We start from the raw sequence: 13,615 nt of genomic DNA on the forward strand, positions 1-13,615 counted from the left end.
TTTCATGTGCCTGTAGGCCATCTGGATATCCTCTTTGGAGAAGTGTGTTCAGGTCTTCTGCCCATTTCTTCACTGGGTTACTTGTTTTTTGGGGGTGGAGTTTGGTGAGTTCCTTGTAGATTTTGGATACTAGCCCTTTATCTGATATGTCATTTGCAACTATCTGTTCCCATTCTGTCGATTGCCTATTAGTTTTCTTGATTGTCTCCTTTGCAGTGCAGAAGCTTTTCATCTTGATGAGGTCCCAAGAGTTCAGTTTTGCTTTCATTTCCCTTGTCTTTTGGGGATGTGTCGAGTAGGAGATTGCTGCCGTGGAGGTCAAGGAGGTTGTTTCCTACTTTCTTCTCTAGGGTTTTGATGGTTTCCTGTCTCACATTCAGGTCCTTCGGCCAAAATTTGGAGTTGATTTTTGTGTATGGTGTAAGAAAGTGGTCTAGTTTCATTCTGCATGTTGCTGTCCAGTTCTCCCAGCACACCTGCTAAAGAGGCAGTCTTTTTTCCATCGGATACTTTTTCCTGCTTTGTCAAAGATTAATTGGCCGTACATTTGTGGGCCCAGTTCTGGGTTCTCTATTCTATTCCATTGGTCTATGTGTCTGTTTTTGTGCCAATACCATACTGTCTTGATGATGACAGCTTTGTAGTAGAGGCTAAAGTCTGTGATGGTGATGCCTCCCATTTTGGTTTTCTTCTTCAATATAACTTTGGCTATTCGGGGTCTTTTGTGGTTCCAATGCCACATTGTCCTAAGTCTGGGCACCTGGTGGAGCAAACCCCAACCTGTTCTCCTGCATCTTCTCGGTTATTCTTGGCGTTGCTCTTTCAACTCTTAGAAAGTGCTTGTCGGGATCAACTTTGAGATTTTAAAGGAACTTACTTTAAATTTTATTTAAGTATTTAATTAAAAATGTATATCAAAGTAATGCATGCATCTGGTTAAAAAAAAACCTCATCAAAACCTGAGAAGCTGAGAAGGGCTGTCGGCAAGCCCTCCAGCCATCCTGACGCTGAGCTGTAAGAACCACTAAGAGAGCAGACGTTTGGCATCAACAAACCTGGGTTCAAACACCTGCCCCACCATTGCTAGTGGCACAGTTTTAAGTTAGTTGCTTAACCTTTCTGAGTCTTAGCGTCCATGTTTTCAAAACGGAGCTGACATCATACAGCGGCGGTTCTTCCCCCTTTTGGCCCCGGGACCCCTTCATAGGCTAAGAATTATTGAGGACCCCAAGAGGTTTCGTTTTTGTGGGCTGGGTCTATCAGTACCCACTCTGTTTGAAATTAACTTACGGAATGTTGATGAACTCATTTTAAAACAACAATAAATCCAATACACATTAATATAAAAAGCACAGTCGCTTTAAAAATAACCTAATTTTCCAAAACAAAACTTTAGAGGAGAGTGGCCCTGTTCTAACTTTTGCAGACTCCCTTGCCGTCTGGCTTGCTGCAGGACCCAGCTCTGCTTCCGCGCCCGACATGCCACTGAACACTCATGAAAACAACAAGAGTGAAAAAAGGCAAATGGCATGTCAGAATTACAACACCAGTGTTAAGCCTTGTAGGGGTCCCAGGACCCCACTTTGAGAACTGGTATTTTGGAGGGCTACTGTGAACATTAGAAGACCGAGCCCGGTGTGTAGTAGGTGCTCAATAAATGGCAGCTGTGATCGCCCGAGGGGGTTCGGAAGGACAATCGGTCCGTAGAGAGCACAGGGAAAGCAGGGGGCCCAGAACTCGGCGGCGGTGGGTGCAGGGTGAGCACCAGTACGGCAAGTGTGAAACAGGAGAGGCCTGAGGCTGGGGTGCGTGGACCTGGGGGGGAAGCCCGGCTCCGAGCAGGAGGGCCTTGGCTAGCTCTGGTCCCCACGCCCCACTCCGAACGAGCAGGAAAGCCCGCAGTGAGGAGGGGCCCCGGCTGCGGAGGCGAGGACCACTCGGCCTCAGGACAGGGACCCGAGCGGGGAAATGCCCCCGACACAGCTCTTTCCTGGGTGTGGCGGGATCCAGAGGAAGTTCTGGGGCCACCTTGGGCCGCATGCCCTGTGGTGCAGTGCCGTCCCTGAGGCCATCCTGGGGGACAGCGGGCAGCCTGGTGCTGGGGGGGCCTGTCTAGCTGACGGAAGGAGGCTGAGGAGAAGACTGCGTGGGGGAAGCAGCAGAAGGAGGGCGCGCTCAGCCCGAGATGAGTGCCCCTGCGTGTGCTTGCAGGGACAGAGGGCCACAGACAGGACCCAGGCTTCTGGAGACGTCCTGTTGGACCACGATGTCTGGATGGAGGGGGGGCGCCTGGAGGCAGACCAGGGCTGGTCAAGCCAACGATTATTGAGCACCTACTAGTGTCAGGGGAAGGGTGGCGTGCAAAGGTGACCTTGCCTGTGCCCCTGAAGGCCTGAGGAAGACAGATTTGTCCTTATTTGGGAAGGTGTGTGTAATGTGCCCCAGGGCACAGGAGACTAGAGACCAAGTCTTTGGAGCCCTGGGGGGGGAGGGGGGGCAGTTTCCAGCCACCCAGGCGGTTTGGGGGGGGGGGGTCCGTCATCCCTGGCTGCTCCCACACTGGCCACCTGCCATCCTGCAAGACAAGGGTGTGGCTGCCCATCTGGAGGCCAGACCTGAAGCTGAGGGCCTCCGGGGTCTCACACCCCCTCCCCCTCCCAGGGAGGGGAGGCTGTTAGGGGAGAGGCGCGGGGCGGGGGGGGGGGGGGGGGGGGGGGGGGGGGGGGGGGGGGGGGGGGGGGGGGGGCTAGCCCTGGCCCTGGTTTGTTTTGGTCCTTAACCCAGAACTTTCCCTCCTCCCAGTTTGGCAACAACCCCTTCTCTTCCCTGGCCGGGAACTCCGACAGCTCATCCTCCCAGCCTCTGCGGACCGAGAACCGAGAGCCCCTCCCTAACCCCTGGAGCCCCTCGCCCCCCACCTCCCAGGCCCCCGGGTCCGGGGGGGAGGGCACCGGAGGATCGGGGACCAGCCAGGTGCACCCGACAGTCTCCAACCCCTTTGGGATCAATGCGGCTAGCCTGGGGTCAGGTATGTCCTGGGCCGGGAGGAGCGTAGTGGGGTCACCAGGGCCGCCGCCGGCCCGGGACTGAGTGGGGCGCGTCCTGAAGACAGGCGGGCCTGCCCTGAAGCCCCGGCGCACGGTCTGCAGCCTGGGGCGGGAGCTCCGCCCCCTCGGGATGAGGGATGGTTTGGACTTGCCCTGCCGGCCCTGGAGCGGCCCAGGGATGGCGCATAGTGAAGCAGGCCCCGCTCCTCAGCTCTCAGCTCTGCTGATACCTCCGGGGGAAGTGGGTCAGCCCGTCAGCCTGGGGAGGGGTGTGGGCGGAGTCGGCGCTCCCAGGGACCGGCAGGTGTGAGGCTGGGCGAGATGGAAGTGCGGAGCTGCCGTGGACAGACGTGGGGGTGTGCCCGGCCCTTGGGGATGCCCCATTATCTGGCCTATGACTCCATGTGACCCTGGGGACCTCTGGTAGATGCCCTGGGGGCGGGGTCGTCTGGATCGGGAGAATCCCTCCCCTCTGTGCGCTCCAGTCCCCTTATGATCCATGGCTTTCAAACTGTACAGAGTCTGAGGTCCGGAAGTTCCCCAGAAGGAGGGAGAACCCACTGGGAGGGGCTCCAGCCAGACCGTTGTCACACTTGGTTTCAGAGTGACATCTGGTTTGAGGAAGGGGCTCTGCCGCTAAGAAAGTCTGCCAACCACGAGTCTGTGTGACCTCTGTCAGACCCTTTCCAGGAAAGGGGGGGGGGGCAAATGAGACCCAGTTTCCAGCCCACTATTCCGTAGAGCAGCCCGGAGAGGGGCTGGGCTGAAGCAAGGGGGAGCGGGGGCCCACACCCCTGAACTGGGGGCCGTTTTTTGCCGCCCTTCTGAGCTCCATAGGCACCCGACGTCGGAAGTAAGGAAGGTGGAAGAGGGCATCTGGTTCCTGTCTGGACCCCCTTGCTCCTTGTCACCCACCCCCCTGTCCTAGGAGTGTTCAACAGCCCGGAGATGCAGGCCCTCCTCCAGCAGATCTCTGAGAACCCCCAGCTGATGCAGAACGTCATCTCGGCGCCCTACATGCGCAGCATGATGCAGACGCTGGCCCAGAACCCCGACTTCGCTGCTCAGGTAGGGGTGCGGGGGCTGGGCCCGTGCAGGAGGAGCGGCCTGAGCGCAGCCAGTCCCCAAGCCTCCCAGTTTGCTCACCTGTACGGGCGTGGCCCCACCCGCATGGCATCATGGGGGCTCAGTGGCCTAATAGTAAGGTGCCCAGAAGTGGCGTAGGGCCCAGTGAGCACTGTACTTGGGGACACTGCCTGCTGACTCTTGTTTCCTCCCACCGCCCCTCGGAAGCCTTCGGGATGCACAGAAACCCGGATTTCCCATGGTGGTGGGGTGCTGAGGGACGCGGCCGGGGCTTCTCAGGGTGAGCGGGCCCAGGCCTCCCTTCTGCCTTCACCCCGCAGATGATGGTGAACGTGCCGCTCTTTGCGGGGAACCCCCAGCTGCAGGAGCAGCTCCGCCTCCAGCTCCCCGTCTTCCTGCAGCAGGTGGGTGAGGCGCCCCGCCCCGCCCCCCCCCACGGTGTGGGGAGGAGCGCGGGGGCGAGGGGAAAGGAAGGGAGGGCAGAGCTCCGGCCTGGGTCGGGGTGGCCGCCCAGCCCCGCCACCACTGCCTTCTTTTGCGTGTTTCCCGGCAGATGCAGAACCCGGAGTCCTTGTCCGTGCTCACCAACCCCCGCGCCATGCAGGCGCTGCTGCAGATCCAGCAGGGCCTGCAGACCTTGCAGACCGAGGCCCCGGGGCTGGTACCCAGGTGAGGGCGGGGGCACAGGGGCAGCGAGGCTCTGGCTCCTCCCCCCGCCGAGCCCCGCCCCCGCCGCTCTGGGGTCTGCGCCCCGCTTCCTCGGCCTTCGGCCTTCGGGACTTCGTGTTCCCATCCCTTTCTCAGGGGCCGCCTCCCACCTCTTGCTCTCTCCTGCCTGCAGCCTTGGCTCCTTCGGGATGTCCCGGCCCCCGGCCGCCCCGGCAGGCAGCGACACCGGATCCGCGCCCGAGGCCCCCACCTCCTCGCCTGCACCCACCGCCGCGCCTCCTCCCGCAGGGGCTCCCAGTGCCCAGCAGCACCTCATGCAGCAGATGGTCCAGCTGTTGGCCGGGGGTGGGAACTCCCAGGTACGCGGGCAGTCGGTGCGGGGGTGGGGGGCAGCCTGGAGACGGCGGAGCGGCTTTGGAGCCAGCCGGACCACCCGCGGGGCTTGGGCAGGCTGCCACCTTCCCCACCTTCAATTCTGCCTCTGTGAAATGGAGAAGAGAGTAATGATAGAACTTACTGGACGCTAGGGCCGCTCTGATGCCTTGTGTGCAAGAGCACGTTTGCTCTACTCCTCACAACAGCCTTGGAAAGAAACTGCTTTCTCTGTAATAAAGGGGGAAACTGAGGCCCAGAGAGGCTAAGTGGCGTGTGCCCAGCTCTGTAGAAGGCTCTGTTCTACAGAACCTTGTGGAAGGGTTGGACCAAGGTCCAGTCCGGCCCAGATCCTGTGGACTGTCACGGGAAGCAGCACCTAACACCAGAGAAGGCTCCTGTGCTGTGTGCTAGGGGGCCTCTGTGACCCTCACACCTCCTTTCCTTCTGGGGACGGTGTGTTTGTCCTGTCAGGCCGGGTGGCCTGTGACTGCTGGGCTCCTTCACGACCGAGGCTCCTGTTTGCTGAACGCCCTTTGGGAAAGCGTCTCCAGGAGGTGTTTATAGCAGTGTCAGAAATGTAAAGCCTTCTCTTCTATAAATAATGGTGTTTGTTGATGGGCTAAACATGATCAAACAGGGCCCTGTTTCCTGAGGCCCTTCCCTGGCCTTCACTCTGAATCCGTGCTTGAAGAGGGCCGGAGGTGGAACGCTGAGTAGACCCCTCTCCCTGAGCACAGACCGTTTGGCCTCTGGAGTGCCCTTAACCTCTCCAGCGAGCGATGGAGAGTGGTCAGGAATACAGGCAGCTCTAGGCCCGTCTGCTCCTTTGAAGGTTCAGAAGGCCGCCCCCCACCTCCTGTGACACGGTCCTTCACTGCTGCAGGGTGCAGGCTCCGTGGCCCCTGCCTGAGGCTCACCCTTCCCTGCCCGCTGGTTGAGTCTTAGGATGTTGGAGACCTACCGGTCACCCGCTCTGCGCTGTAGACCTCGGACTGGGAGAGGCGGCGGGCGGGGGGGGGTGCTGCGCCCCCTCACGCGGCCCGCCCTCTGCAGGTGCAGACGCCGGAAGTGAGGTTCCAGCAGCAGCTCGAGCAGCTCAACTCCATGGGCTTCATCAACCGGGAGGCCAACCTGCAGGCCCTGATCGCCACAGGAGGGGACGTCAACGCAGCCATCGAGAGACTCCTGGGCTCCCAGCTCTCCTAACCCCCCGTTCGCGCCTCCTGCGTCTCCGTTCGCTGGACGCCAGCGCCTGGCCCCTCCATCGGCCCCCGCCCTCTGCCTGTCACCCCGTCTGCTCCCCTGTCTGCTCCAGACAGCAGGCGACTGGAGGGGCACAGCCTCGCCCTGGTGCCCCGCGGATTTGGGGTTTACTCGTACATCTGCGGGGTCGTTGCTCCGGGTCCCCCCCCAGCACGGCCGTTCAAGTTTTCACAGTGTCGCCGGCCGGCCCCAGCTACCGGCCCCACCGCCGCCTGGCACAGCCTGCAGACTTCCCGGTGGCGGTGCAGGGCGGGAGGAGTGACTGGGGCGGGGTTCCCCGAGTGTGGGGCTAGGGCTCCGCTTGTGCGTGGGGTTACTTGTGGTGACTCCTCTCTCCCCTGCTCCTCCACCTGCAGCCTCACCCCTGCTAGGACCACACCCTTCCAAGCTGGGGCGGAGAGGGGGGGACAAGCTCTCTTCTCCGTCCCTCCCCCCCATTCCGGTCCCTTCATCCAGGCTTCGTTGGGATGTTGTGGGAGAGGAAGATGCCCGTTTTCCCCGTTGGAAGGGGGACACGAGACACGGCCCTCTGACCAAGGAGCCGAGCCCTGGACCGGCCCAGTGGAATGGGTGCAAAGGAGGGATGAGAGTTTCTGGAGGAGGGGGTGGGAAAACGACCCGAATCAAAGGCTCAGAAGCTGGAACACACTTTGGGGGATGAAGCCCCGCAGAGGCCCTTGGTCGGGGGTCCAGGCTCAGGCCTGGCAGAAGGGCCTAGAGATGCTAACGGAACTGCAGCTGCAGGAGGGGCTCCGTGACGCCTGGGGGCTCCTGCCGTCCCGGTGTCCAGGACCCACCTGCGTCTCCAGGTACCGGGGCTTCGGTCCCGGTCACGAGACATGAAGGGACTGGGGGCTGTCCTGGCGGCGGGTGTGTGTGTGCGGCAGGTGCACGCGCACACACGTGAGTGGCGCGGGGCGGCGGATTCCGTGTTGGTTCCTGGTTCTGCGCTGTCTCCCTCCAGAGAGGGAGGCGGGAGGGCTGATCCAGGGCAGGAGTGCACCGGGCCAGGCAGCCGGGGCCTGGGGCCTGGCGGGGAACAGGAGGGCTCCCTCGGCAGCCCCTGGCCTTCGGCTCCTGCACTGTTTCCTTCCAGGCCAGAGAGTTCTGTCCGGAAGGGAAGGAGAGGGCTCGGCGATGCCGTTGGTGCGGAATTGGACGTTGCTCTCTCTCTCTCTGCCAGCGCGCAGGGGGCAGGGGGGGGCTCTGGCGCCCCTTCTCCCCGCAGCCTCACGCCGCTCAGAGGACCGGCTGAGAATGTGGAGGCGCCACATTTTCTCCAAGTGGGAAGGTGACCTACTCGATCCAGAGAGGGTGTCCGTGTGGCTTCCACCTCCCGTCCTCCCCAGCGTCCACACTGGCCTTTGTAAATAAACGACGTGGCCCTTATTGTCGGGATGTCTTGGTGTTTGCTTTCTGGGGGGAGGAGGCTGGCCGAAGAAAACTCGGGTTCCGGAGGCTTGATGAAGCGGGACCTGGCGGAGTTGAAGGGGGTTCGGTTGGCACAGCGTTAAAGGACTCCGCCATTCCCCACCCCCACCCCCATCAGGGCTGGGAGAGGGGGGCAGAAAGGTCTTTATTGCCATCCTCTGATGAAAAAGACCAAAACAAAGCAAACCATTGCACCCAGATCTTCTGCAAGTGACATCAGGGTGTGTAGCCTTGAGTTCAGAGACGGCCTGGCCGGGCCCTCCCGCTGCTGCTCGTGGGCCCAAAGGACGTTTCCCGGTGGGGACGTCCCACACTGGAGGCTATGGACGAGGCCCCTGTGGTACAGGAGTGAACCACGAGCCAGGCCCCATGGGGTAATTGGACTGAATGTTCCACACCAGCACTTTCACTAGATCTATTAAAAGCTAGGTGAAAAACGGGGTCCTGGGGGGCTCAGTCAATTAAGTGTCTGACTTCGGCTCAGGTGATGATCTTGCGGTTTGTGAGTTCGAACCCCGTGTTTGGCTCTGTGCTGACAGCTCAGAGCCTGGCACCTGCTTCAGATTCTGTGTTTCCCTCTCTCTCTACCCCTTCCCCTGCTCATGCTCTCACTCTCTAAAAAATAAATAAACATTTTTTTTAAGTTTTTTAATAAGCTGGGTGAGAAACAAAAAATACAGAAAAAGCCTCAAAGAGTCAAGGAGACTGAGGGGGAAGGCAAGGGGGAGGGAAGGCCCTGAAGGCAGCCTCTGACCTGGGGGCTTTGCCCCGTCGGGAAGGGGTTGCTGAGGCTGAGCTGTGCTCTGGAGCCTTGGACGTCGGCTGGGGGCCAGGGGAGCAGCAGCGTGGGGTCTGGGGGCAGCTGCTGGGGAAGATCCGGCACTCGGGACCCACAGGGTGAGCTGGGAACAAGCCGTCTCACGGTCTAGGCGAGCCGCCCGGCACTCCGGGGCCCCAGCCTCCGACGTGGATAAGATGACCCCGGGTCGCAGGCATCCACAGGAACCTCGAGGGGCACGACCTTAGCCACAGCAAACCTGGACGGAGCACCTGCCCCGAGAAGCCGCCGTGCGTGAGCCAAGCAGAGACCACAGGGACCACAGACCACGGGAGGACGCGCGGCAGGTCCACCGGCTGCATCGCGGGATCGGCTCCCGGACAGAGACAAAGATGCCGCTTAGCATTTCAAGAGGGTAAAGGACAAACTTGGAAGCTTCGGCACAGGCCAGAAACGACACAGACAGACCTGGCACGTTGGGAAAGGACCGAGTGGAGGGGCCGGAAAGTGGAGGGGGTGGTGCCAGCGGATGACTCGCTGCGGACGGGGCACAGCCAGGGGAGGAGTGGTGGAAACAGGCGAGAACGCGCTGCGGCTCCACTTCCGGGGGCGGAAACCGGACACGGGTGTGCGGGCCGCCAGGCGGCCAGTCCTGGGAGGGGAGACGCAGAAGGACGCAGGACAGTCTGGAGAAACGATGTCACACGTCTCTAGACTTGATGGAAACCAACAGTTCGCAGATCCCGCCAGCCCAGGGAATTGAAATAAACTTGTGCTCTGCAGAAAGGCAAACGTGAAGAGGGAAGATTTTAAAGCAACCGGAATATGAAGAGGGCGGGCTCTGGGGAGCAACAGACGGCACTGACGTCACCCGCAATGCGGAACCCCAGAGTGGGTGCCCCTCCCGCCAATCTAGGACGCGGTGCCCGCGGGAGTATCTTTCTAAGATGAAGGGAAAACGAAGGGACTGTCAGACCACCACCAGCCGACTCATGTGGGGTGACCTCGGGTCATAAAAACTAGAGCAGAACAAAGAACAATGATAAAGATGTATGTAAACCTAAGCAAAGGTCGAGTCTATAAAACAAAAGTAACCATGTCTCATAGTAAGGTTTTTTGTTTTCATTTTTATCTATTTATTTATTTTAATGTTTTATTTATTTTTGAGAGAGAGACAGAGCATGAGCAGGGGAGGGTAAGGGAGAGAAGGAGACACAGAATCTGAAGCAGGCTCCAGGCTCTGAGCTGTCAGCACAGAGCCTGATGTGGGGCTCGAACCCACGAACTGTGAGGTCATGACCTGAGCCAAAGCTGGACGTTCAACTGACAGCCACCCAGGCGCCCCTCTTGGTTTGTTTCGAGAGAGAGAGCTGGGGAGAGGGGTTCAGAGGGAGGAAGAGGCAGAGAATCCTAAGCAGGCTCCACACGGAGCCTGCTGCGGGACTCCAATCCCATGAATCTAGGATCATGACCTCAGGTGACATCAAGCCTCAGATACTCAAACGACCGAGCCGCCAGGCACAGTGCTCATGGTTCTCATGGTGCTTAAAATACGGGAATTGGGATTTGTGACTCGGCGGCTCCAGAGGGAGAGAGACAGTGGGGTTGGGGTTAGCCTGTTGCCGCCTTCACGTTGTGCGGGTAGAGACTGAGTGCCAGCTCACGTTAGCTGCCACTGAGTCAAGGACAAATGTTTTCTAAGCCACCAAACGGAAAACCAGTGCATAACAATGTGAGCGACTAGAAGGATTAAACAAAATGAAAGTGATGACTCCAAACCAAGGCAAGAAAGAAGACCTGCGGCAGAAGCTACAGGAGGCGCTTCAGGGTGTGGACGGATGGTGTGTGACCCTGTAATGGTGGACACGTGACACTATGCGTTTGCCAAAATGCACAGAACCTGACAGCAGAGCGAACCCTCGTGCACACAAACTGAAAACCACACGTCATCCAGGAGGTCGGGGGACCCCCGGACGGGATGAAGACCGCAAGCAGAGACTCTCACCACATTATAAATGCACCTGCAGGACGGTGTAGACGCTGACACGCGTACCTTGGAAATGAGTGGAATCTGTCAACCTAAAGGCGGAAGAAACAGCGCTGTGTCTTGTTGATCTGCGTCCCTCGGCTGCACTGTTACCGGCTCCGACCCCGCTGGGCGCGTCCGCTGGAACTGACAGTGTAAGTGCTGGGTGGCTAGGGGAGTACGGGGCCCCTCTGCTGGAGGGGGAAGCTTACAGATAAGCAGGGGCTGAGGCCGAATGAGCCACATGGTCACCAGTAAGAGCTGGAGACATCAGCAGGAACTCAGAGCAGCAGAGGAAGAGGGCTATGGTCTAGGATCCAGCAGAAGCTGGTGTCCCAGAGAGTCATGGCAATGGGGCTGTTTTATTGTTTTAAACATTTATTTATTTTTGAGAGAGAGAGAGACAGAGCAAGATCTGAGGAGGGGCACAGAGAGAGGGAGACACAGAATCCGAAGCAGGCACCAGGCTCTGAGCTAGCGGTCAGCACAGAGCCCAACGTGGGGCTCAAACCCATGAACTTCGAGATCATGACCTGAGCCAAAGTCAGCCGCTCAACCGACTGAGCCCCCCAGGTGCCCCAGCAAGGGGCTGGTTTTAATCACTCCCTTTCAAGTGAAATATCCCAAATTCCCTGGGAGTGGGGCTGGGGGTGACCACAAGACATTTATAGAACAAAAGAAAACAGAAATATTGAAAGTAAAAGTCTGGGAAAAGATAAACTACAAACACAAGCCAGAAGAAAACCAGAGTACTGTATTAATAACAGGTCAGACAGAATTTCAGGCTGAAAGAAACACTAAGAGGTAACGGGGGTTAATTCATAATGATAAAAGCTAACATTCAGTGGGAAAATAGAGTAATTCTAAGTATTTATGGATCTGATGACATGTCCTCAATATATAAGAAGACGATTGAAAGCACTACAAAGAGTTGGAAAAGCCCTCACTCACGAATTTGAATACCGCTCTCTGTGTAATGGGGGGGGGCTAGGCAGGGGGACAACAGCAGTAGGGACTGACATGTGTCATTAACTCCAAGATAGAGATTGGGGGGGGTGTCCCCGGCTGGCTCAGTCAGTAGAGCATGTGCCTCCTGATCTCAGGGTTGTGAATTTGAACCCCGCAATGGGTGTAGAGATTACTTAAAAATAAAATCAGTCAGTTAAGTGTCCAATTTGGCTCAGGCCATGATCTCACAGTTTGTGGGTTCAAGCCCCACATCGGGCTCTGTGCTGAATGCTTGCTCAAAGCCTGGAGCCTGCTTCCGATTCTGTGTCTCCTTCTCTCTCTGCCCCTCCCCGCTCACACTGTCTCACTCTCTCTCTCAAAAATAAATAAATGTCAAAAAAAGTTTTAAATAACAAAAAAATAAATACAATATTTTTAAAATTTATTTTTGAGAGAGAGACAGACCACGAGCAGGGGAGGAACAGAGAGAGAGGGAGACACAGAATCTGAAGACCGGCTCCAGGCTCTGAGCTGTCAGCACAGAGCCCGACTCGGGGCTTGAACCCACGAACCATGAGATCACGACCTGAGCTGAACCGGCGGAGCCACCCAGCCGCCCCCACTGCTCAATTATTCGAGGCAGTGTCCCTCAGTCTGGGTTTGTCGAAGTTCTCTCCTGCCTGGATGGCGATGCGTTCTGACCAGCCCGCCACAGAGGCCACGTGCCTTCTCTGCTCACCGCGGCCGGCGACGCGATGGCCTCGCGTCTTACTGTGGGTAGTAGTTGCCTTGACAACTCAATTGGTTCATTTTTCGTGTATAAAAATGCAACCGATTTCTGTACGTTGATTTTGTAGCCTGCGACTTGGCTGGATCAGTTCTAGAAGGCTTCTGGTGCAGTCTGTCGGGTTTTCCATGTAGAGTATCATGTCATCCGTGAAAAGTGAACGTTTGACTCCATCTTTGCCAATTCTGATGCCTCTTATTTCCTTTTGTTGTCTGATGGCTGAGGCTAGGACTCCCAGCACTGGGTGGGAACCCCTGTCGCGTTCCTGAGCTCAGGGGGAAGCTCTCAGGTTTTCCCCATGAGGATGATATTAGCTGTGGGCTTTTCATAAATGGCTTTTACGATGTTTAAGTAAGTTCCTTCTGTCCCAACTTTTTCGGGGGGTTTTGTTAAGAAGGGATGTTGTATTTTGTCAAATGCCTTTTCTGCATCCCCGGAGAGGACTAGACAACTCAGTTGAAAGGATGTGGTTCCTCCTGGGCTTCCCTCTGTGACCTTCTTAGTTTACTTATGTGTTTATTTTTATGCACTTTGCCATAATACGCTTTTCCGTAACGCACACGTGCGGCATTTACAACAAGTGCATGCATCCTGGGAAACACCACAGAGCTCAATGAATTCTGGAGGTCACTGTCATGGCCCGTGTGGACCCCGGTGCCAGCCGCACCCACTCCAGCTCCTTCGGGGCTGTTTGAGAACAGCCCCAGGCCAGTGGCCAGTGGCCCTCCATCAACAAGGGCAGCCTTGTAGGGGGAAGGCACCCACCGCCCAACCTTGGGCAGCCCGCAGTGGCTGACATGCCTCAGGCATGCCGCCGATTCTGTGCGGTGACCCTGGCTCCCTGGACCCTGCGGAAGCAGTCGGACTGGGGCCACAGCCCTGCTCTGCCCTGGTCCTGCCCAGTCCTGCCTCCTCACTGCGTGGCTTCTAGCCACCCTGACCTGAGCCAGCCGCACTTCCCCGACCCCAGACGTGCCCCCTGAGCCCAGGGCCTGCCGGGAGGGGCCCGGTGGGGGGCTCTGGAGGCCAGGGCCCTCTCCTGGTACTCAGGCGGAGGAAGGAAGCCTGAGGCCCGGCTCTTTTAGCAAACAGCTGTCGTTGCCATAGTCTTGTTTGATAAATTTGAAGCCCAGAGTCACTAGAAGAAATGCAGAACTCCTGCCTGGGAGCCTGCAGCAAGACGCCCCCAGGTCAGGCCCCTCAGG

At 58.1% G+C, this 13,615-nt stretch overlaps 1 protein-coding gene across 2 annotated transcripts in view; it reads left to right on the plus strand.

Annotated features, from left to right (window-relative positions):
- UBQLN4 (ubiquilin 4) overlaps positions 1–7,833 on the plus strand; it is a 16,203-nt gene extending 8,370 nt beyond the window's left edge. For both annotated transcript variants that reach the window (XM_029935993.1, XM_029935992.1), the window contains 6 exons: positions 2,803–3,028; positions 3,976–4,115; positions 4,454–4,537; positions 4,687–4,802; positions 4,975–5,161; positions 6,231–7,833. In XM_029935993.1, coding sequence (XP_029791853.1) covers positions 2,803–3,028; positions 3,976–4,115; positions 4,454–4,537; positions 4,687–4,802; positions 4,975–5,161; positions 6,231–6,383 — 906 coding nt within the window. In that variant the 3' untranslated portion in view covers positions 6,384–7,833. The remainder of the gene's footprint in view (positions 1–2,802; positions 3,029–3,975; positions 4,116–4,453; positions 4,538–4,686; positions 4,803–4,974; positions 5,162–6,230) is intronic.
- Positions 7,834–13,615: the final 5,782 nt, after the last annotated feature.

This window comes from Suricata suricatta, chromosome 3 (assembly GCF_006229205.1).
Source record: "Suricata suricatta isolate VVHF042 chromosome 3, meerkat_22Aug2017_6uvM2_HiC, whole genome shotgun sequence".
Taxonomy (NCBI): domain Eukaryota; kingdom Metazoa; phylum Chordata; class Mammalia; order Carnivora; family Herpestidae; genus Suricata; species Suricata suricatta.